At 40.4% G+C, this 20,987-nt stretch overlaps 1 protein-coding gene across 3 annotated transcripts in view; it reads left to right on the top strand.

Annotated features, from left to right (window-relative positions):
- The first annotated feature begins 1,826 nt into the window (after window positions 1–1,826).
- Window positions 1,827–20,987, top strand: part of CARNMT1 (carnosine N-methyltransferase 1) — a 46,238-nt gene continuing 27,077 nt past the window's right edge. Inside the window, exons 1-3 of one of the 3 annotated variants that reach the window (XM_017892719.1) lie at window positions 1,827–2,287; window positions 12,966–13,161; window positions 13,993–14,156. In XM_017892719.1, coding sequence (XP_017748208.1) covers window positions 1,860–2,287; window positions 12,966–13,161; window positions 13,993–14,156 — 788 coding nt within the window. In that variant the 5' untranslated portion in view covers window positions 1,827–1,859. Of the gene's footprint in view, window positions 2,288–2,324; window positions 2,864–3,148; window positions 3,248–12,965; window positions 13,162–13,992; window positions 14,157–20,987 lie in introns of those variants that run through there. The other 2 variants (XM_017892721.1, XM_017892720.1) reach the window with 2 other exon arrangements.

The following is a 20,987-nucleotide window of genomic DNA, read 5'->3' as shown; positions in this document are numbered from 1 at the left end:
TACAGGCGTCCGCCATCACACCCGTCTAATTTTTTGTATTTTTTAGTAGAGACAGGGGTTTCACTGTGTTAGCCAGGATGGTCTCGATCTCCTGACCTCGTGATCCGCCCGTCTCGGCCTCCCAAAGTGCTGGGATTACAGGCGTGAGCCACCGCAACCGACCAGTACAAAAATTAGCCAGGTGTGGTGGCGCATTCCTGTAATACGGGATGCTGAGGCAGGAGAATCACTTGAGCCTGGAAGTCAGGGAGGTTGCAGTGAGCTGAGATGGTGCCACTGCACTCCAGCCTGGGCAACAGAGCGAGATTGTCTCCAATTTCTATTTGTAATCCTTTGCACTTTCTTTTTGAATTTTGAAACATGTATTACCGCATTACTATTAACAGACTCACATTTTAGAAAACTTTTATATAAAAATGTTAATATAAGTCATTTTGAGCATTACTTTTATTTCAACTATTAATTTAAATTATGAAAATATGAAGCCACTTCACTTTCAATATGACTGTAACTTTTTAACAGACTTTGTGGTCACTGGGCATATTTAACCCTTTGAATAAAGCACTCTTTCCCTTTTATCATTATTTTGTAAGACTCATTTGCCAGGTGGTGGATTAAATTGACTAGAATAACTTATTTCTTAAGAATAACTTAGTTATTTCCTAAGAGCCACCCTTAGATACTGGTAGGTGTCATCATCTTCCCAAGACCAGCTGCTGGATAGAATGTCCTCGCATTTTCCTCATCTGCTGCCATCCTCAGTAAGGGAGGAATTAGGACTGCCGCAAGCCCCTAAAGACTGGAAAGATGGGAAGGGTGCGATGGCTCACGTCTGTAATCCCAGCGATTTGGGAGGCCAAGGGGGGTGGATCATCTGAGGCCAGGAGTTCCAGACCAGCCTGGCCAACATGGTGAAACTCCATCTTTACTAAAAATACAAAAATTAGCCGGGTGTGGTGGCGCGCGCCTGTAATCCCAACCACTCGGGAGGCTGAGGCAGGAGAATCGCTTGAACCCAGGAAGCAGAGAGGTTGCAGTGAGCCGAGATCGCACCACTCACTGCACTCTAGCCTCGGCGGCAGAGTGGGGAAAAAAAAAAAAAAGAAAAAAAAGAGTGAAAAGATGGCGCCAACTCTCCACCCCTTAAGTAATTAAAATAGGAATTTATTTAGGAAGCGAATTAAAACTTAAATTAGGATGGAGACAAGACGTTCCTTCTAGACTTTCTGAAATAAAAATTCCGGGCCGGGCGCGGTGACTCAAGCCTGTAATCCCAGCACTTTGGGAGGCCGAGGCGGGCGGATCACGAGGTCAGGAGATCGAGACCATCCTGGCTAACACAGTGAAACCCCGTCTCTACTAAAAAAAACACACAAAAAAACTAGCCGGGCGTGGTGGCGGGCGCCTGTAGTCCCAGCTACTCGGGAGGCTGAGGCAGGAGAATGGCGTAAACCCGGGAGGCGGAGCTTGCAGTGAGCTGAGATCCGGCCACTGCACTCCAGCCTGGGCGACAGCGCGAGACTCCGTCTCAAAAAAAAAAAAAAAAAAAAATTCCGAATAAACTCATCAAAGCCGAGCTTTTCCTTTTTGCCTTTCCCTTCTTTGCTACTGCCTGGGCCTGCGTTCAGCTTCCCGCTCCGCAATCCGGCACTCGCAGGCTCTTAAGTCCCACCCACGCGGCCGCGCACAGGTAACTGCGGCGCCAGCCCCACCCCACCTACAAGCTCCACCTCCGCCCACCGCCCTAGGGCCTCGGCCCCGTCCTTGGAAGCGTGGTCGTGACGTCAGCGCGCTGTCTCCGAAGCCCGGCAGCAAATGAGCGCAGACCGCACTGGCTCTCCGCGTACCGTGGAACACGCATGCGCGTTGGTTCTGGGAGCCCTGAAGACCTGGCGGAGCCTAGCGCGGATGGAGGCCTGAGGGTGGCGGGGGCGGAGCGCGCCGCGAGCTGGGGGCATGTCCGCGGCGGGCGCCGTCTAGAGGAAGGCCAAGCAGCCGCCACCACGCTGTCGGTCGCGGCGAGACGCAAGCGAGCCAGGCCGAGGGCCGCGGCGGCGATGCAGCGACGGCGGCGCCCTCCGCCGCCCACCTCCCGGCTGCCCGAGGGCTGCGGGGGAGGCGGCGGTGGGAGCGAGGAGGTGGAAGTGCAGTTTTCCGCTGGGCGTTGGGGCTCGGCCGCGGCGGTTTCGGCGGCGGCGGCGGCGGCCACGCGCAGCACCGAGGAGGAGGAGGAGAGGCTTGAGCGTGAGCACTTCTGGAAGATCATTAATGCCTTCCGCTACTACGGGTAAGGAGCCCGTGGCGGACCCCGGCCCAGACCGTCGGGGCGCCCACTGGTGGCGGCGGACCCGCCGGAACGGGGGCGCTCGCCGTCCCGCCGCCACGCCTCCGAGGCGTAGGGACCCGGCTGCTGCAGCTGACCTCCGGGCCCCGAGTCACCTCGCACCACCCCAGCCCCTCCCGGCCCTGCACACCCGCGTGTCCGCCGCGCCGTCTGCTGCACAGCCTCGTGTCTTCTGACCTCAGGATCAGATTAGCTCTCCTGCCTCCGTCCTCTTAAAGGTTTGGCTTTGAGGCCGGTGGGGGTGACCGGAGAAGCGCTGTAACAATTTCAGATAGAAGACGATGGTGGTAGAATCGTCCACTGCTGGGCTGATTGGTGTGTGTGGTCGATGTCCTTCAAACTGAACACACGGAGAGCCCAAGTTCACCTACGCGTGGGATGCTGTAGGACGTATTTTCCCAAACTGTTACCGGTGCTTGTAAGAGCAGTTTAAGATTTCCACCCACCCCTTCTTTGGCGCTGTGAACGCACTTGCACATTTGTGTGAGCGATTGAATGATGCTGCTCAGTGTCTAACTGGTGGGTGATTAAGGGCGGAAGTGGTCCTTATATTCTAAAATTTGCTAATTATTAGGAGAGAAATGAGAGAAGTCACAATAAGAGCTGCCTTTACGTTCTTTTTTCCTGCAAAAATGTATCTAATTCTCCCTGGTGTGCTAGGCACTGTGGTAGGACCTTTTAAGTACGCTCCTCATTCATAAAACCAGCTCCCTAGCTTCCATGTTTCTTCTAGATAGATGTAAAAGTAGTTTAATCACAAAATTATAATTCCAAGAGCTGAAAGGGACTTAACTGGATTTTCAGGTGAAGATAACACTTTTATTCACGTAAGAGATATGAGTCCACCGGTGACTATGTTCTGAGTCTGCAATTGGAATCAGACAGACATGACCTCCTACGCAGGTAAACCTGTTTTCATAAGTGGGTTCCTGCTGTGCTTTATGCAAACTTTTTAAATATTGTTCATCTCATGTATTATATTTGTTTATATAAATCTCTTGCTTTGCTGTGACCTCCTCAAGGGCAGGGGCTGAGTCTTATTTATTTTTATGTCACTAGTGCTTGGCATATGTTGTTTAAGCTCTATTTTTAACAAAACAAATGGTAGCAAAGAAATACATTTCTCATTCCCAAATAGTCTGTCAAGTTTTTGACGGATGGTTAAATTAGTTTACTAGTCTGAATTTAGAAGCTTGCTTAATGAAAGCTTAAAGTTATTTGGAATCTGATTGTATATGTGATAGGAACTTTTGAACTTCGAAGATCCTGATGAAATAATTTACTGATTAAACCCAGAAATAGGGACCAGGGGAAGCATTACTTTACGGAGCCCAAAAGAGTAGTTTGGATATTTTATTTCTCCGGATTTAGTAGTAACAGAGGGAGCAAGGCAGACCATCAGAGAATTGAATTTGATGCAGGAATTGTGACTGAACTAACCATGCAGTTAGGGAAGGCAGCCAACATCAGATAGCTAAGAGTGGGAGATACAGAAAAGTCTGGTACATTTTGCTCTTGAAAAATCTAGAAAGAATATTGGGAAATGTCTTGGGAATATAGTGGACCCATTTAGTTAAGTGTGTAGTTGTACTTACTTTTAATATATTAGGACCAATTTAAAATTGATGTTTGTGGGTAAGTATGGGATGGGACTTTATTGGGGTAGGGGTTGATCAGGAACAGAATTGTGGCAATATAGAGAAGACTTCTTGTGTGAATATTCTAGTGTTTGTGATACTATTTCCTATACTCAATTCTTTACTGGTGTAATGTTGGATTCAGGACATCTCATTTTTTAAAAAAATCGTTTTTATTAGTATATACTCTCTTGAAACACTTCAAATACTTGGACTCAAAATAGTATAACATCAAAATATGCTTTTAAAATCTCACTTAAAGGCTAGGGGTACGGAAAACTTATGTAGCAGAAAACAGTGGATTGTTACATTCTAGTATTTTGTGATCTTCTAGACTTAAACTGCTTGTAGCCACTAATCATATCTGGATAAATTTAAGCTAAAATTAATCAGTATTTAATAAACTTTAAAATTTATTTGCTCAGTTTTACTACCCACATTTCAGGTGCTCAATAGCTACATGTGGCTAGAGTCTGTTGTATTGGACAGTGCAAATAAAAGCTTTTCCATTATCGAAGTGTGATGGACAATCCGGTTCTACACATTTAGCAAGTACAGTTGACCCTTAAACAATATGGATCTGACTGCACGGGTCCATTTATACACAAATTTTTTCAGATAAACATTGGAAAGTTGTTTTGAGATTTGCAAGAATTTGAAAAACTTAGCAAACTTGCATAGCCTAGAAATATTGAAAAAATTAAGAAAAAGTTATGCCATGAATGCATATGTGTAGATATTAGTTTATCATTTACTACCATAAAATATACACAAATCTATTATAAAAAGTTAAAATTTATCAAAACGTACACAAACACAGATCTTACATGGAGCATTTGCAACTGAGATAAATGTAAACAAGCAAAGATGTAGCATTAAATCATAGTTGCATAAAATTATCTGTAGTAGATATGGTACTACTGTAATAATTTTGTAGCCACTTGCTGTTGCTTTTGCAGTGAGCTCAAATGTTGCCAACATCTGTTTGAAAAAATCATTCTGCTTTTGTCTGTCCAGTAAATTGCCTATAGCAGTAAACACATTTCATCAAACTTAATGCAATACCATAAACCTTAAATAACACCATGGGTCCCATATGAAGTGCCACTGGTGATGCTGGAAGTGCTCCCAAGAAGCAGAGAAAAGTCAAGACATTACAAAAAAAAGTTGATTTGTTCGATATGTACTGTAGAGGTCTGCAGCAGAGGTTGCCCCCAACCCCATTTCAGACAGAGGATTTATCTTGTAGTCAAATAATGTAAATTTACAGTATTGATAAATGCAGTGCAGTAGTGTAAATGTATTTTTCCTTTCTTATGACTTTAATATTTTCTGTAGCTTTATTGTAAGAATATAGTACGTAATATATTAACATACAAAATATGTCAGTTGTTTATGTTATTGGTAAGGCTTTTGGTCAGTAGTAGGCTATTAGTAGTTAAGTTTTTGGTGAATCAAAGTTACATGTGGGTTTTCGACTGCACAGGGGGTTGGTGCCCCAACCCAAGTATTGTTCAAGGGTCAACTGTCCGTCCAGATTTTGCAGGGATCAATTTTACTGTTACATGTCTTTTAGTTAATACATAGGAGATTTAGATAAAAGTTCATAAAGCAAGGAATGTCTTTTGATAAATACTTTCTAATGGGTTCCAATTTTGTGATTCCTACAGATTTTGCTTAGATGACATTCTGATTAAGGTAAAAATGGGTATAGCTCATTTGTATTGAATAGCAAAAGTTAGTTTTATAACCCAGTGTTGTTATGAATGAAGCACCTCAGCACATAGACAATACTAGAGTTGAAAAGCTGAAAGTCTTTTCAGAAACTTCTTACTTTTAGAAATAACAGGATGAGATTTTTTAATATCGAGATTTGGAGCTGATTTTTGCAGGTGAGGATGTGGATAGACACAAAGCACTAAGCAACTTGCTCAGGGTTACACAATCCAGTTGTGGTAGAATCTGACCTAAAATCCAAAACTGTTACCTAAAATTTTACGGTGCGTTAATGCAGAGTTACACTAGTAAGACAAATTTAGTGTTAGGTATTTAATAAAGATTTAAAATGAATCAAGACAGGCTTTATTTCTGACAAGTTACGTTTTTTTCTATTGGGATTTCCTAGAGTAGTTGAACTAAGTGCAGAGGAATGGGCCTGTGACCATGGCGTTTAGCTCAGACCTGGTATGGGCTCACCCTGATGACAGGTGACTAAATCAGAGTTGAGGTCACTGCTGACACCAGCTTTCTAGAGAGAGTTGGAGGTAGAGATACCACCATTGAGGAAAAATGGCTATTAAGTTTACTTTCTCCTCTTATCAGCAAGAGGATGTCGCCTCCTTATGCTGACTTAGTTCGGAACCAAGGAGAGTCTGATTTTTGTAAAATATTCCTTCAAAGCAGGTTTGACAGAGTTTCTTAAAAGGGCCAGGCAGTAAATATTTTAAGCTCTGAAGGCCAGTGGTCTCTTGTTACAGCTCATCAACTCTGCCCTTGAATGGAAGGAGCCTTAGGCTTTGTGTAATCAAATAGTGTGACTGTGTACCAATAAGACTACAAAACAACCAAGTAGCCAGTGGGCCCCTGCCTTAAAGCAATACCGATAGGGTAAGCATGTGCAGGATAGTGAAGTTAGCCCCAGTTATAAGAGTATAGTAAGGATTGGACTATATTCTCAACTTTAGTAAGATCCCACCTATTTTAAGAGTCACTGGTGGTTGTATGTTATGGCAGCTTTGCACACCAGTAAGTAACCAGGGGTTTAAGAATCTCATCCTGCTCTGTGTAGTTACTTCTGTATCAAGAATTGACAGCTCTTCTAACCAATCTATAACTCATCTCAACTCACCCTTGCAATCTTGATACTACTTGGTAATAAGTAATCTCTGTGGAAAACCAAAAGTGGCACCTGTGGGAATGTAACTGAACATTTATTGCTTTTTACATATGCTGAAGTACAGAGATACTGAATAATGACCAAGATGACACTTGTGTTTTAGAGGAATTCATCTGATTAGAGGTGGGGCGGGAAGGGCAGGGGAGGAGTTAGGAAGTAGAATTGGAAGGTATCCTGGGCTTATTGATTGTGGGACTAGGAGAAGAGACATTTAGGATGACTCCTTAATTACTTTTTTTTTTGTTGTTGTTGAGACGGAGTCTCGCTCTGTTGCCCAGGCTGGAGTGCAGTGGCACGATCTCAAATCACTGCAACATCTGCCTCCCAGGTTCAAGCGATTCTCCTGCCTCAGCTTCCCAAGTAGCTGGGACTACAGGTGCATGCCACCATGCCCGGCTAATTTTTTGTATTTTTAGTAGAGACAGGGTTAGCCAGGATGGTCTCGATCTTGAACTCCTGATCTTAGTTGAACTGCCCACCTCGGCCTCTCAAAGTGCTGGGATTATAGGTGTGAGCCACCATGCCTAGCTGATGACTCTTTAATTTCTAACTTGGGTGCATTTGTTAATATTAGCCATGAAGGAAGGAGTGCAGGTTTTTGTGGGGCATGTGCTAAGTTCACTTTGGGTATGAGTTTTGAGGTGTGGTGAGAGGGAGGTTGTCAGGCATCCAGTGCCCAAGAGTAAACACTAGAAAGAAAGGCTGTTCAATCTGTTGACGGTGAATTGTAAACTGTCAAAGCTCTGCTGTTTGCCTAACTTGTTGTGGCCGTTTAGTTCCTTTAAGGTCATACTCTGTTGTTAGGAATGTAAATTGATGGGAGTCTTTCTACACATCATTTTATGTCAAGAACCTTAAAAATACTTACTCCTGGCCAGGTGTGGGGGCTCACGCCTGTAATCCCAATACTTTGGGAGACCGAGGTTGGCCGATCACTTCAGGTCAGGAGTTCGAGATCAGCCTGACCAACATGGTGAAACCCCATCTCTACTAAAAATATAAAAATTAGCCGGTCATGGTGGTGTGCACCTGTAGCCCCATCTACTTATGAGCCTGAACCAGAAGAATCACTTGAAGCTGGGAGGCAGAGCTTGCAGTGAGTTGAGGCTATGCCACTGTACTCCAGCCTAGGTGACAGAGTGAGACTCCATCTCAAAAATAAAGAAAGTTTTCCTTTTCACCTGGTAATTCTGGTTTCGAGAATTTATGCTAATTTTTCCCCTAAATTATAGACAGATTTTGAATACAAAATGTTCTTCATAAAAACAAGTGAGTGTCTAAATGACCAGTAGTTGGGAAGTAGCTAAGTAACTGTTGGTTACATAAGATGGAATGATGAACATCCACTTTGTACCCCACAAATATATACAATTATAATTTGTCAATATTCAGCTTAAAAAAAGTAAGATGCTAGATTACTTTTTTTTTTTCTTCTCTATTTTGGAGACAGGGTTTTGGACTGTTACCCAGCCTGTAGTGCAGTAACACAATCATGGCTCACTGCACCCTTGACTTTCTAGACTCTAGCAGTTCTCCTACCTCAGCCTCCTTAGTAGGTGAGACTACGGGCATGCACCACCACACCTGGCTAATTCTGTTTTTTCATTTTTTTGTAGAGATGAGGGTCTTGCTGTATTGGCCAGGCTGGTTTTGAACACCTGGCCTCAAATAGGCTTCCCACCTTGGCCTCCCGAAATACTGGGATTACTGGCATGAGCCACTGCAACTTTGTATTAAGCAAAACAGAAATGTGCCAAAAGGTTAGAAGTGTTCCCTCTAGAAGAGGAATTATTAGGCCTTCTTTCCCTGAGTACTTTTAATTTCTACATTTTTCATACTTTGAACATTTTAGTAATATAAATGAAATATACCTATGGTTTTTTTGAACAGTAGGTGTATATATAGTATATGTATTTATACTAGATATACTATTTATACTATATATACTATGTATATATGGTATATATAGTATATATTTATACTATTTATACTATATATACTATGTATATAGTGTGTATATATAGTATATTGAACAGTAGGTATATGTGTAGTATATATATTTTGAGTGCTTGCTGTGTTTTCAAGCTATTGGGCTAAATCTTTTGAGGACGTTATTTCCAATGAAACCCTGTCTGGTAAGCAGAGGAACATAATGCTACCTATCTAATTACGGAGATGTTTCAGAATAATCAGTATTAACTGACTTGGTTTAGTCCTTGGCATTTATTAAATCTCAATAAATGGTAGCTTCCATGATCACCTCATTGTTGTTCATTCTTTATCTTGCTTCTCTACATGAGAGTGTTGCACAAAGGAAGGAGGTAGTTTTCCTGGTGGTGTGGCAAATAGGTGTCATAACCTGGATTTCATCCCTGATCTTTCTGACTTCAAAGCTCACTATTATACTCTCCCCAGAGGGGGATGTCAGTGGAGCTTCTGCCAACTTGATCTCTTCACCTTATCCCTAAGGGCCCCCCACACCAAGCCACCACACACAAGCTTGTAAAACGCGACCAGCCAGGTTTTTGCTTGTTCGTCAGGAGCTTCTTCTGAAGTTCATTACTGTTTGGCGGTTGGAATAATTTGGCAGAGGGTAAAAATAAGAAAATTGTTTGGATGAATAAAGATTTAAGAAACCAAACGACAAAGGTTTTGAAATTGAAAATGAAAATGAAGGCCGGGCACAGTGGCTCAGGCCTATAATCCCAGCACTTTGGGAGGCAGAGGCGGGTGGATCATGAGGTAAAGACATCAAGACCATCCTGGACAGTATGGTGAAACCCCGACTCTACTAAAAATACAAAAATTAGCCGAGCGTGGTGGCACACGCCTGTAGTCCCAGCTACTTGGGAGACTGAGGCAGGAGAGTCGCTTGAACCTGGGAGGGGGAGGTTGCAGTGAGCTGAGATCGTGCCACTGCACCGCAGCCTGGGCAAGACAAGACTCCATCTCAAAAAAAAAAAAAAGAAAATAGAGGCCGGGCGCGGTGGCTCATGCCTGTAATCCCAGCACTTTGGGAGGCCGAGGCGGGTGGATCACAAGGTCAGGAGATCGAGACCATCCTGGCTAAGACGGTGAAACCCCGTCTCTGCTAAAAATACAAAAAATTAGCCAGGCGCTTTGGCAGACGCCTGTCGTCCCTGCTACTCGGGAGGCTGAGACAGGAGAATGGCGTGAACCCGGGAGGCGGAGCTTGCAGTGAGCTGAGATCACGCCACTGCACTCCAGCCTGGGTGATGAGCAAGACTCCATCGCAAAAAAAAAAAAAAAAAAAAACAAAATACAAAAAAAGAAACTAGAAAATGAAAAATACTTCCATTTTTATTTAATATTGAATTAATACCAAAGAACATTTAAACATACACACATATATATATAGATATAAAGTGTAAGGAATGATACAGTGAACACTCATCAATCACCTAGTTTTTAAAAAACATTATCCTGTCTCTTTCACCCTCAGAATCATTAACCTGAATTTCTACTTCTTTACTTTGTAGTTTTTCCACATATGCTCAGTCCCTGAATAATAATACTTAGTTTTCTATGAAATGCAATTGTACATTATGTGTTTTCCTGCAATTTTTTTCAACAAATGTATGTGTTCTTGAGTTTTATCCAGATGGTGATGGGAGTAGCCAGTTTCTGCCAAAATATATTTGGAGGTTTGTTCTGGGCCAATATGATAGTGACTGCAGCCTGTGGTTACACGATCTCAAAGGACCCTGACAAAGTACGCTCCAGGTGGTCAGGTTACAGCTTGGTTTTATACATTTTAGAGATAACAGGATTACATGGAAGGTATATATTGATCTCACACAAAAGGCAGGACGTCTTAAAGAGGGGGTTACAAGTCATAGGTGGGTTTTAAGGATTCTTCAGTTGGTACTTGGTTGATAGAGGTAAGCTATGGTAAGTAGAAAGGAATGCCTGAGTTAAGGGACTTGTGGAGGCCAAGGTTCTTGTTAAGTTAAATGAAGCCTTCTAGGTAGCAGCCTTCAGAGGGAAGAGATACTAAATGTTACTTTTTAGACTTTAATGTTGTCAGGCTCTCAGTTAATCTCTCCTGGATCCAGGAAAGGCCTAGAAAGGGAAGGCCTGGTTGCATTCATGGAGATTCTCCACAGATGCACGTTTCCCCTAGGAAACATGGCTTTGCGGGGTCATTGAAATCTGTTGGCCCTGTGGCAGCCATTTCAAAATGTCAAAGAAATATATTTTAGGGTAAAATATTCTGATTTCCTTCTGAGTCTGCTATTTGTCATAAGATGCCATACCAGAATCAGGTTGGAAAGTAAGCCATATTATATAGAGTTAATAAAAAACCTGTCTAACGAGATTTTATAATTTGTAAGGCATGATGCCCCAGGTCTCTTAGTGAGAAACTTGGAGAAGAGAGAGAGAAAAAAAAAGATCAGTGTTTAGTCTTTACATATTATTGTATGAACTGTAATTTACTCATTTTGCTGCATTCCACTGTATATACTGTAATTTTTTCATTCTACAGTAACTATACGATAATTTCTGATGATAGACCTTTGGGTTGTTTCCAGATATTTTGTTACTTTTTTTTTTTTTTGAGATGGAGTCTTCCTCTGTCGCCCAGGCTGGAATGCAGTGGTGCGATCTTGGCTTACTGCGACCTCTGCCTCCTGGGTTTAAGCGATTCTCCTGCCTCATCCTTCCAAGTAGCTGGGATTACTGGTGGGCGCCACCATGCCCAGCTAATTTTTGTATTTTAGTAGAGATGCGCTTTCACCATGTTGGCTAGCTAGACTGGTCTTGAACTTCTGACCTTAAGTGATCTGCCCACCTTGGCCTCCCAAAGTGCCAAGGGATTACAGGAATGAGCCACTGTGCCCTGCCTGTTTGTTATTTCTGACAGTACTGTGACAAAAATTGTTCATGTTTCATGGGGCCCATTTGCAAGAGTTTCTAGGAGTATAATTACTAGGTCATAAAGCAAGTACTATGCTAAGTTGTACTAGGTAATACTCTAAATTTGGCACAGTGGTTGCACTAATGTATGCACTTGCCATTAGTGTATAAATGTCCTAATTATACTCTATTTTCACCAAAATTTGATATAGTCAGGCTTTTAAATTTTGGCCATCTTGTCAATGTAAAAATAATATACTATGAGTATATATTTAACTTTAAAAAATGATGTTCTTATGGCCAGGCATGGTGGCTCAAGTCTGTAATCGCAGCACTCTGGGCAGCCAGGGCAGGCAGATTGCTTGAGCCCAGGAGTTTGAGACCAGCCTGGGCAACATGGTGAAACCCATCTCTACAAAAAAATACAAAAATATTAGCTGAATGTGGTGGCGCATGTCTGTAGTCCCAGCTACTTGGGAGGCTGAGGTGGGAGGATGACTTGAACCTGGGAGGCAGAGGTTACAGTCAGCCGAGACTGTGCCACTGCATTCCAGCCTGGGTGACAAGAGCGAAACTCCCTCTCAAAAATAATAGTAGTAAGTAAATATAAGTAAAAATGATGTTCTGTTTTCTGGTTTTATGAATAAGTAGTCCCCAAAGTGACCTTTGGGGTCATTTTTGGAATGCAAATTGTGGATGTTAAGTAAAACACTATAGAATTTCAATTTTTATTTGCTTGGTAATTTGTAGTATATAAGATCTGTGATATTTTAAAAAATTCAACTTGGTTTGCTTTTAGTTAATTTCAGGACATTTTGTGTGTATTATAATTTCACAGCAGTATTTATCTTGCTACTTAAAGATGGAAAAATCTAAAGCATTAAGCTGGTTTTGCTGAAAATTTTAAGTTTAATACACAAAAATAAATTAATTGTACATCAGTCTTCTTTTCTTTCTTCTAATTGGTGCATATGTTTACTTTTACTAGTGATAAACCATTTGTATTTTGCTTGCTTAGAGAAGGATTCGTAATAAAGTAAAACATATACAACTTTCTAAGTTAATGCCTTTTAAAAGCCAAGAGATTGTAAATGATAGGACAGTATCCAGCATAAGAAGGAAATAATTGTACAGAAAGACAACCTTAAAATAAGATTGGCCTCTGGTGAGAATTCTTTTGCAAATTTAAAAAACACCTTTTATGTTTTAGCACCAGTATGCATGAGCGAGTGAACCGAACAGAAAGACAATTTCGATCACTTCCAGCTAACCAACAGAAACTACTTCCTCAGTTTCTTCTTCACTTGGACAAGATCCGGAAATGCATTGATCATAATCAAGAAATACTACTGACCATTGTGAATGATTGCATACATATGTTTGAAAATAAAGAATATGGAGAAGATGTATGTGAAAGTTTGTTCTATTTGTGTTTATTTTAGGGTCAACCTCTGTATTTTGAGGTCTTTTAATCTTTCTGGATTTCATTTTTATAATCTGGCACAGGCTATTTGCTCTACTCAGAAAGTTTTAACTTAAATGTTCAGTCATTTGATTAGGCTTAATAGAACAGCATGCCAGAGACTGGATCTGTTCGCTGGTTTTCCTTTTTAAGTACTAATATAATTGTTGGGATTTTGATGCATTTTGACATAATGTTCTGTTTTGGGATATAAAGTTAGTGACTTAAATTTTTAAAAGCAACTTTACTAGCTAGAAATTAACTTCCCTTGCTTAACTCATATTTTTTCAGTGTCTTGTATCTATTGCTGTTCATCTTTTATTGTAAGAAATTATTTTCACTTACAAATCTCAAGGGACTGGCAGTACATAGAAACTGAAGTCCTCTTTTTGTATCCACAGGATGGATACAGTTGGGCCACTCCAGTGTGAGCCTCTCCATGCTGCCCCATCAGTGACCTGGAGGGACTTTCTTCCCTCTCTTAGAGAGGATGTTCAGTCTCCATAGCAGCTCAGTTTGGTCCTCTCCTGAGTAAAGACTGCTTAATTATATGGTGGTTTTATGATTAATGGACCTTAATCTTTTGAGGGTAGCAGTGAGACCACCAAACTCTTTTCATTTAGGATCTCAAGCTGCACTTGAACCCCGGTTGAGGTGAGAGGCTAGTGATTTATTCACTAAACCACCTATATAGCCCCTTAGTAGCATGTCTATTTAACCATAATAAAAGTGGATTACTCTCTTAGAAGCTAACTGATGTCTGTTTTTTAAACAGGGGAATGGAAAGATTATGCCAGCATCTACATTTGACATGGATAAGTTAAAATCCACATTGAAACAGTTTGTGAGAGACTGGAGTGAAACTGGGAAAGCAGAAAGGGATGCCTGTTACCAGCCAATCATTAAAGAAATTTTAAAAAATTTTCCAAAAGAGAGATGGTAAATAGTACCTTGTTTTTAACAAAGTTTTTAAAGTGTATAAACACTTGAGTTTCTTGATAAAATGTTTCACAGTCTTGCTTCATTGTTATAGTTGCTGTGTGCCTGTATGTTTTACGTGTGTAAGTGTTACATTTGTTATTGGATACTCTGTGTGAGGTTACAGTTATTATTTTGAATAATTTTTGTGCTGGTGCTTAGGGGAAATTACTTAGAAATTAAATAATAAGGTTAGATGGAAAGTTATCAATGATGTGTATCTTTTTATAATTTGCTTTATGGTGAAGCAAAAAAACCGTAAACTTTTAATTCCCTTCATTGTGGCATAGTTGTAAACAAGTGAGGGACCTGTACCTCTGAGCAAGCAGAGATTCTTAACTTTTTTGTGCCCTGGAACCATTGGTCAGTCTGAAGCCCATGGTCTGCTTTTCAGAATAATTTTTTTTTTTTTTTTGAGACTCACTCTCTTGCCCTGGCTGGAGTGCAGTGGTGTGGTCTTAGTTCACTGCAACCTCTTGCCTCCTGGGTTCAAGTGATTCTCATGCCTCAGACTCCCAAGTAGCTGGGACTGCAGGCTTGCACCACCACGCCTGGCTAATTTTTGTGTTTTTGGTAGGACAGGGTCTCACCATGTTGGCCAGGCTGGTTTCGAACTCCTGACCTCAAGTGATCCGCCTGCATCTTCCTCCCAAAGTGCTGGGATTACAGGTGTGAGCTACCGCACCTGGCCCAGAATAACAATTTTAAGTGAATAAATTTAAGTGCATAGGATTACAAAGAAAACAGTGATTTTGAAATACAGTTATCAAAATATTTAAAAAGTAAATTTGTGATGCATTTTTTTAAAAATCATATATCACTTTAAATACAATTTAACTGCAAGTGTAATTACTGTATTATGAAAATGCTGAAAGGGATATATACTGTTTTGAGAACCTCAGCTAATGTGAAGTGAAAATATATGTGATTTCTCTTCCTGATAAAGTCAGAGGTATTGCTAAAACTGTTGTTGGTTGCCTGCATCTGTAATTGAAGAAAAAAAAAATCAGTTTCTGAAATTAAAATGTAATTTTTTCCCATTCTCTTCAGAGACTCAGTGAATTCTATTCACAGACCTCTTGATGGATAGAATTTAATCCACCTAACCTCAGTCCCAGATTAGGAACCCCTGATTTAGGGGTATATATTTAACGAAAGCTACTGGATGGAATTCAGTCTTATTTAAAGATATTTTAGAGCGGCTCCTTTTCCTCCTCTCCTTCGCCTCCTTATTGATTGACAACTTTACGTTTGAGTATATGCTTTCAGAAATTTCAATACATATGTGTCTCTTCTCTCTGTTTTTTGTTGGGACATTTTATTTTATTGGTTATTATTTATTTATTTATTATTTTTATTTTTCACTCTATTCCCCAGGCTGGGGTGCAGTGGCGCTGCTCACTGCAACCTCCGCTTCCTGAGCTCAAGTGAGTCTCGTGCCTTAGCCTCCTGAGTAGCTGGAATTGCAGACACCTACCACTATGTCTGGCTATTTTAACTATTTTGAAATAACTTTAAAATTACAGATAAGTTGCATGAATTATATGGAGACCTCCTGAATTCACTTATACTTTTTACCTGAATTCACCAGTTTTAACATTTTGCCACATTTGCTTTTATTGTTTCCTCTTCCTTCTTCCCTCCCTTCCTCTGTGTATGTCTGAAACCATTGAGGAAATTTAACCCTGAATACTGTTATGTAATTTACAGTCTACATTCAAGTTTCATAATTTACTGTGGTTCATACTGATAACTCTTAATTCCAATCCCAACTCTATAGGATTATCCTTGGTTTTCCCTCTTCTCACTTTGCTTCCAACAACATCAGTACATTTACTTATTCGCCCAGTTGTCTACAATACACACAGAATGGTTTCAGAATTGCTTCATTCATACCTCTGTGAAAAAGAAACCTACTAAAAGGAGTTCGGGATTTGCTAATAGTTGTTTTTCCCTTAGACAAGGTGGTATAGTGAATCTATTCATTGCAATTTACCCAAATTAGCTCTCCCTTCAATCCCCAGCCCCCTAGTGTTTTATCCCTTCCCTTTATTCTAGACCCCATTTGGATAATCAGTATCATTGGCATCTTGTTTATTCATCCTTTTATTCTATTTTTTTTTAAAGAAAGTAAGTAGATGTGTTTTTTTTCCTCTCTCTCTCTCTCTTTTTTTTTTTTGACACAAAGTGTTGCTCTGTCATCCAGGCTGTAGTACAGTGTTGTTATCATAGCTCACTCTAGCCTTAAACTCCTGGGCTCAAGTACTCCTCCCACCTCAGCCTCCCAGCTAATTTTTTAATATTTTTTTGTAGAGACAGGGGTCTTGCTATGTTGAACAGGTCTTGAACTCCTGGCCTCAAGTGATCCTCCTGCCTCTGCCTCCCAAAATGTTGGGATTACAGGCATAAACTACTATGCCTGACTTTTTTGTTTTTCTTTATAATTACCCCCTTTGGTCATCCACAAAAGATAGTGTACCATACATTTATTCTGTGCCTTGCTTTTTTCACTTAGTGTCTTCTGGAAATAGCTATACTATCAGTTCATAGAGCTCTTCAGTCATCTTTTTTCCCCCAGCTGAAGATTACTCTGTTATTTGGATGTATCATAGTTTATCAACCAACTTTCTCCTACATTAGGCTATTTAGGTAGTTGGCAGTATCTAGCAATTATACATAATGTTAAAATTAATAACTTTATGCATATGTATTTTTATATTACTGGAGGTATAACTTTAATTATTTAAAAATTATTTGATAATCTTTTAAAAAAATCCATAATATAATTTCAGAACTAATTTATTCTGATTTCCCCTTACCAAATTTTAGAATATAAATAATGCCGAAGGATCTGTTTATTTTTCTTTGCAGCAGTTCCTGACCAGTCCATGGTGAGAAATATCAGTTGGCACTTAATTGCATCATAATAAATTATACCCAGTAAGGATGATTTTTCAGGTCTCAGTGCGTGGGTTATGGAAAATTTCCATTATGCATTTTTTTCTGCTGCAATTATAGGGCCTATATGTAGTTACGAGAATCGGAGCTAATATCAAAGACAAAAAATGGTGGGGCCTTTTCCCCAACAGTCCACCAAGTTTTGAGGAAAAGAAGTATCAGTTGAAATAGCTCTGAAGAATTTATCTTCCTGGTTCTGATAAGTAGATCTCATGGTCTCTGATTTAACAATACATGTAGATAAGATTTTTTAAAAACACAGTGTAACAACTTGAACTTTCCCATGCAAACTGTAACCCACTGTCAACATGGTTCTGTATTTGGGCATGGATCATTCTGAAGAAAAATGCAGCTCTAATTTTTAAAAAACTCTTAAAACTTGAAGACCTGGCCAGGCGTGGTGGCTCACACCTATAATACCAGCACTTAGACTGAGCCAGATGTATCACTTGAGGTCAAGAGTTCAAGACCAGCCTGGCTAACATGGAGAAACCCTATCTCTACTAAAAATACAAAAATTAGCTGGGCATGGTGGTGCACACCTGTAATCCTAGCTACTTGGGAGTCTGAGGCAGGAGAATTGTTTGAACCCAGGAGGCAGAGGTTGCAGTGAGCCAAGATCATGCCACTGAACTCCAGCCTGGTCAGTAGAGCAAGGGCTGTCTCAAAGAAAAAAAAAAAAAAAAAACTTGAAGACCTTTGGTGCCTGGGCTCTTAACTGACCCAGCATATTAATGTACACTCAGAGCTCAGATATAAGTGATATTCAGTCACATCTCAAATGGTCAAGGATATATAGTATTTGGCATTAAGACCTTGAAGCTCGCATTTGCTAGCAGAAAAATCCTTAGATAGTTCCTTTCATCGGGTATGTGTGCCGGAGAGTGTATCTTTAATTTAAATTCTTAGAAGTGGGATTGCTGCATAACACATTGATTTCAGTTTCTGTAGGTCAGGAGTCTAGTCTTGGCTTAACTGGTTCTTCTGGGTAGGAGCTTACAAGGCAGCGATCCAGATGTCTGCTGGGCTGTGTTTTCACCTGGAGACTTGACTGGGGAAGAATCTGTCACTCATGTTTCATTTTGTTTAACTGCAGTTGTAGTACTGAGGCAGAATTGTTTTCATTGTGACTGTAGGACTGAGGGTCTTAGCTGCTCTCTGTTCGTCAGTTGGAAGTCTGCCTCATCTCCTAGAGGCAACCCATAGTTCCTTGTCTTTCCCAAAAGGACCACTTCATCAAGCCAGCAGGGAGGGTGTCTATATCAAGCAAGCTGTCAACCGTCTTACAGTGTTGAACAGTCATAGAGCTGGGTGTCAAGGCTCATGTCTATAATCCCAGTACTTTGAGAGACCAAGATGGGAGAATCACTTGAGGCCAGGAATTCAAGACCAACTTGGGCAACATAGTGAGACCTCATGTCTACTAAAAATTTAAAAATTAGCCAGGTGAGGTGGCATGCACCTGTATAGTCCTAGCTACTCTGGAGGCAGACACCAGGCGAGGGGATCATTTGAGCCCAGGAGTTCAAAGTTGCAGTGATAACATTACTGCATTCCAGCCTGGGCAACAGAGCAAGACCCTGTCTCAATAATAATAATAATGACAATCATAGGAGGGACATCTCATCACCTTTGCTACATTCTGTTGGTTAGAAGCAAGACATGGGGACCAGGAGGTAGGGAGCATGGGAGCACCACTACAGGGACTGCCTGCCATAGTCATTACTATATTCTTCTATAAGGGTTGTACTGTTTTTTCTGTTTACTGGCAATGTGTGAAAATGCCTGTTTATGCACAGCCCTAACAAATACTGTAGTTTTAAGCTTTTGACCTTTTGCCAGCCTGATGGGTGGGAAATTGTATATTTACATAGTCTTAATTTGCATTTCTTTTATGAGTGAAACTGTCTTCATATGTTAAAGCGTCATGTTAACTTTTTTTTAATTTTGAGAATTATATATTTATGTCTTTTCCCCTTAGTTTTTTATTGAGGCGAATTGCATATAACAAAAGTAATCATTTTAAATAAATCAGTGGCATTCAGTACTTTCACAGTATTGTACATCTACCACCACTGTGTAGGTCCAAAACATTTCATCAACCCAGAATAAAACCTCATACCCATTAAGCAGTTACTCCCCATTCTCCCCACTCTGCCTTCACCTTTTTTATTTAGCAGTTTGACTGTGAGGTGTCTTAAATGTGGTTTCCTTTGTATTTATCTTGGTTGGGGTTTGCTAATGTCTTGGGGTTTGGGTAGATCTGTATCATCAATTCAGAAATGCTTTGCTATTATCTCTTCACATTATTTCTCTATCATTTTCTCTAATTCTTTCTCTTCTGGTACTCCAGTTACATGTATATTAAGTATTAAACCATTTCATGTCATCTCTTAGGTTTCACGTGACTCTTTCCACACACTCTTTCTCCTCCCAGCCCTTTATAGTATAATTTGGATAATTTCTGTTAAGCTAACTTCAACTTCACTGATTATTTATTATGCTAATCTGCTGATAAGTCCTTTGAAAGAGTTCTTGGCCTGGGGTGGTAACTCACACCTACAATCCCAGCACTTTGGAGGCTGAGGTGAGTGGATCACTTGAGGTCAGGAGTTCAAGACCAGCCTGGCCAACATGATGAAACCCTGCCTCTACTAAAAATAGAAAAATTAGCTGGGTGTGGTTGTGTGCCCCTATAATCCCAGCTACTTGGGAGGCTGAGGCAGGAGAAACCTTTGAACCCAAGAGGCAGAGGTTGTAGTGAGCTGAGATCATGCCATTGCATTCTAGCCTGGGCAGCAAGAGCGAAACTCCATCTCCAAAAAAAAAAAAAAAAAAAAAAAAGAATTTCTTCTTTCTTTCTATTTTTTTTTAATAAGCGAGTAAAAAAACTCTTTTTACTCATTTTTTGATTTTTTTTAATTTCTAGCACTTACATATACATCCACAGCCATACACATATACTCTCTACTCTCTCTACCGAAATTCCTTTTTTGTATATGTGATCTGCATTTTGCACTAGATGCTTTAACATACTTTTCATGGATATTTTAAAATCCCTACCGGATGATTCTTACATTCTGTTTGTGTGACTGTTTTCTTGAAGCCTTCCTTATAACAATGAGTTCCACATTATCTTGCTTCTTTGCATGTTTCTTAATTTTTTTAATTGAATGCCAGACATTGTATGTAAAGGAATAGTAGACAATAAAGTAATATTAATGACCAGAAAACAATCATTTCTCCTTAGTCTTATTAGGCCACTAGTGGGCTGGGGGATGGGGGGAGGGGTGGTGCTGACTGAATCATTAAGTGATTTTAATTTCTGGTATATTTGCATGTATTAGCTGCTTCTAATAATCACTTATTTGTCCATAAGTCTTGCATCTAGAAATATGGCAATGCAGGATATTATTGCTTTCTGAGGTTTCATATGCATCTCACCTTTCATGTTTGATGATTTTAACATTTTTCCTGCATCAGAGTAGTAGGAATATCTTTGCAACGTTAAGAAATACTTGGTATGGGTTACTTACACTGAAAAAAAAAAAAAGAAATACTTGGGCTGGGCATGGTGGCAAGTACCAGTAGTCCCAGCTGCTCAGGAGGCTGAGGCAGGAGGATTGCTTGAGCCCAGGAGTTCAGGGGTGTAGTGTGCTGTACGCTGTGATTGCACCTCTAATAGCCACTGCACCCCAGCCTGGGCAACATTGCAAAGACTTACCTCTAAAGTTGAAAAGAATTTTAAAAATAAACTAAAGTTTTTATAGTTTTAATTCCCAAGTTTAGGTCTTTGATCTATTTTGAGTTAATTTTTTTTTTTTTTTTTTTTTT

The sequence above is a fragment of the Rhinopithecus bieti genome, unplaced genomic scaffold (assembly GCF_001698545.2).
Source record: "Rhinopithecus bieti isolate Rb0 unplaced genomic scaffold, ASM169854v2 scaffold_19708, whole genome shotgun sequence".
Lineage (NCBI taxonomy): Eukaryota > Metazoa > Chordata > Mammalia > Primates > Cercopithecidae > Rhinopithecus > Rhinopithecus bieti.
The sequence above is the reverse complement of the archived record's forward strand: the minus strand, read 5'-3'. Positions and strand labels throughout refer to the sequence as shown.